At 32.5% G+C, this 3,709-nt stretch overlaps 1 protein-coding gene across 1 annotated transcript; it reads left to right on the top strand.

Annotated features, from left to right (window-relative positions):
* Positions 1-253: 253 nt before the first annotated feature.
* On the top strand, positions 254-2,679 carry LOC139486162 (multimerin-2-like). The gene is made up of 3 exons (XM_071270938.1): positions 254-1,118; positions 1,744-1,932; positions 2,217-2,679. The coding sequence occupies exons 1-3, from the start codon at positions 809-811 to the stop codon at positions 2,603-2,605; spliced, it is 888 nt and encodes a 295-aa protein (XP_071127039.1). The 5' UTR covers positions 254-808; the 3' UTR covers positions 2,606-2,679.
* The last annotated feature ends 1,030 nt before the right edge of the window (positions 2,680-3,709 follow it).

Genomic DNA, 3,709 nt, shown 5'->3' with positions numbered 1-3,709 from the left:
CAAGAATCTTCTTCTATGAAACTACTTTAACTTAATGTGCCTCAGGGTGTTTGGTTTATAAACTGTATGCGAAGATTTGATCCATCGAGAAACATGGCCGCCATGGCTAAAAATAGATCAAAGAGAAATTTTGCAGTTATTCAATATTATCTTGAATATTATTGAATGTAAAGACAAACCGTCAACAACATTAATGTTCAGCAAAGTAAGACCTACAAATACGTTTGGATGACCAATATTATCAATTGATCCCTTTTAAGAAGTTATTGCCTTTAAAATACATGTTTCATAATTTGTTCATCTCGTTGGCTTACTTTAAAAACATTCTCCTTTGAAACATGTCAGCTAAATATATTCAACCAAAAAGGCTGAATGAATTAAGAGTATCTAATTTACATTTCTGTATTTTCCCCCTTGTACGTCAAGAAACATAGCCACTATGACTATAATGGAATAAAGGGGTTAAATTCATTTTGTTTTTGCTTTTGAAGAAAATATGAAAGAAACAAAGAACGTTTGAATGGCATTTCGTAGCCTCCTAAATATACATAGAAAAGCAAAAATACTCATTGATAAAAGATGTACGCAAAACATTACAGGTGAGCGATGCAGGCTCTTGAGATTTAATATAACTCTACGATTTCTACGTAGGATCAATGGTTCAAGTTATTGAATAACGAACAGGCAGCATTTTGATACCTTCGATTTTCTGGTATATTTGTTCCAAGGTTGCTTTTCTCACGCGAACAGGTATTTAGTAAAATATCATGATTCGCTTTGTTAATTCATTTTTGTGTTGTTAGTCGACATGAAGATTTCCGCTTTGATCGTTTTGTTTTTCGTCCAATTTACTTTTTCGAACCCTGATCATTCAAAGGTCAAACGATTGAGCAAAGATGGGAAGAGTGATCCTATGACGTGGTTCATCCTACAACAGTTCAGCGCAATAGGTAAAAAATTGGGAAAATTACGAGAAGCTGTTGACGAAAACAGAAAAACCGCTGAGGAAAAAAACAGTATTCTGCAAAATAAACTTGCGAAACTTGGATCAAATTTTGAAACTTCTAAACTTCAAGATGATAATGATACATTGATTAAGCAGATGGAAGATTTTAAAAGTAAGTATTCCGATTCTTATTATGTTTAAAAAATATAATATTGAAATGACATAACTCATAAATCATCGCCAATTGGTTTGTATAGATTAGTTATTAACATTATATGCGACAATCATACAAGTGAGAGGTTTAGCTTGATATATACCCAGGTTTAATCCGCCATTTTGTAAGAAAATATCTGTACAAAGTCAGGAACTTTTAACGGTTGTCCATTCGTTTGATGTGTTTGAGCTTTTGATTTTGCCATTTGATTAGGGACTCTCCTTTTTGAATTTTAAAAGTTATCAACAACCCAAGATAAACTGTAGAACGGGAAATCAAAATGTATGCTGTTTTATCCTTTTAAATCAAATAAAGATGTATGGAATTGTATACATACGAATGTGATAACCGAGAAATATGTGAATGGGTTATTATACTTTGCCATGAAATTGTAAAGATGGCTCGTGATTTCACAAAGACCTCAATATATTTATACGGGGGTTTTTGACAGCCCAGCCACACACCAAAAAATAGAAGTGTGATTCGTCTTTGTTTTCCATATAGTACTGATGATGTTATTCAATTAACAATTTAGACCTGTATTCATTAACACGTCAAATTTAGTTGCTTTTTTCTCTCGCAGAAAATGGTTTGAAGAAGATAGAGTCCATTGCAGCGAAAAATGGAAAAGAACTCGATTCGTTTCGGAAAGAGATAGATGTCATTAAAAATGGAATGGTTAAGAAAGCAAAGTATGGACAACTCGAAAATAAAGTACGCACAATTCAGCAAAATGTTCGACAGATTCAATCGCAGATGACGAATTTAAGAAGTGAGTATATTGACTAATAAAAAATATAGAGGCACACAAAAACTTTAAAAAAAAGTTTCAAAAGAATCGCTCAATATTATAAGAGTTTGTATGATATAAGTTGTTTTCTTCATTTCTCTTTACACAATTGATTTTTTTTTAAATCAACAAACAACAATAAACTCAGTAGTTGAAATATTGATGCAAAGACATTGCGTGTAACGTTGTTATTGAATGAACCATGTGAACATGATACTACATTACATTGTGTGTTATTGTTACTACGAATATAACTATTTTTTCAGGAAGTTCAATAGCGTTCTTTGCATTCCTAAAGAATGACCTGTATGCAGTTGGCAGTGAGGTACTCAAATTTGCTGATGTGAGGATAAATAAAGGGGGTGCCTTTAACCCTTCGAGAGGAGTGTTCACAGCTCCAAAGCAAGGAATTTATCAAATGTCCTGTACTATAATGGGGTTTGCGGGATACGAATTTTATTATTTGGTTATGAAAAATGGAAGCATTTACTCATATGGCACAACGAGTAGTGGAGGACATTGGAACACTGAAACTTCGCTCATTTTGATGAATCTTAAAAAAGGCGACCGGGTGTACATTCAACACAGGAGCATAGCTGCAAGAATTCATGCAAATAAAAACAGCTATTTTTCTGGATATTTAATATCAGGTTGATAAAAATTCGACCAAATTTTTAAATCAATATTTACTGAATAAATGTCATTTTAATGAATAAATGTCATTTTAATTGTATTTTTCTTTAATGATAAACCATACAGTAAATTTGGACAAGGCAGTAACACATTAACAAGAATAGGCACCTACAGATCATAGAAGTAAAGTTGGTACATTCATATGTGAAAAGTATAATGACAAAAATACCGAACTTCAAGGAATATTCCCAACGGAAAGACAAACGGCAAAATCATAAGCTCAAACATTGTTTGTCAAATACATTAAACTAATTGAAACAAACTGTCATATTCCTGACGTGGTAGAGCATTTACTTACTATGTAAAATCAAATAATAGTGTATTTAACATTAAACCTGGTTTTATGGCTAGCTAAGTCTCACTTGTATGACATTTGCTTAGGTCTCGATTATATTGACGGGGTTTGACATTTTTTTGAAAAAAATCAACCCTTCCATTTTAAATCTCGATTATTTAATAAAGTACAAGAAAATACTCAAATACAAGCACATAAAACGTCGAGTTTATTCCTATGATATTGCATCAACAAATACTCGAACTTACTGATTAACAAAATTTATGTATTTACTTCCATTGCTGATAAGAAATCATGTTCGTTGAGTTACTCGTCCTACGTTAGTTTGATGATAAGTCGTATTTGGCAATGTTACAATTTGGGTAAACAAAAAATGGAACATATCCTAGGTCTTCTGTTGGGCAGATATTTTTAATAACGGTCATCGACGTCCGTACAAAATGAAGGGATGACTTCAACTCAACACGTGACGAAGTAGCTCATTTGTAAACAGTAGCCCCTGTATACCAGGAAAACCGCCTTCCGTCATCTTCATATCGTAGCTAGCTGTCATGATCTTGAAATCGAAAGAGGGAGGTATATTGGAATTAAAGCTGAAGACAGAAAGTGTAAGCTATGTAAGAACGCAGTTGAAGACGAACTTCATTTTCTTTTAAAATGTCCTGTTCTAAAAGATACTCGATCTCAACATCTATCTAATTTAAATTCAAAATTCAAAAAAATTTCAAGATTATCTGATGAAATGAAATTTGTTTGGATTCTTTCATCTGA

The sequence above is a fragment of the Mytilus edulis genome, chromosome 8 (genome assembly GCF_963676685.1).
Source record: "Mytilus edulis chromosome 8, xbMytEdul2.2, whole genome shotgun sequence".
In the NCBI taxonomy this organism is placed as follows: Eukaryota; Metazoa; Mollusca; class Bivalvia; order Mytilida; family Mytilidae; genus Mytilus; species Mytilus edulis.
The sequence above is the reverse complement of the archived record's forward strand: the minus strand, read 5'-3'. Positions and strand labels throughout refer to the sequence as shown.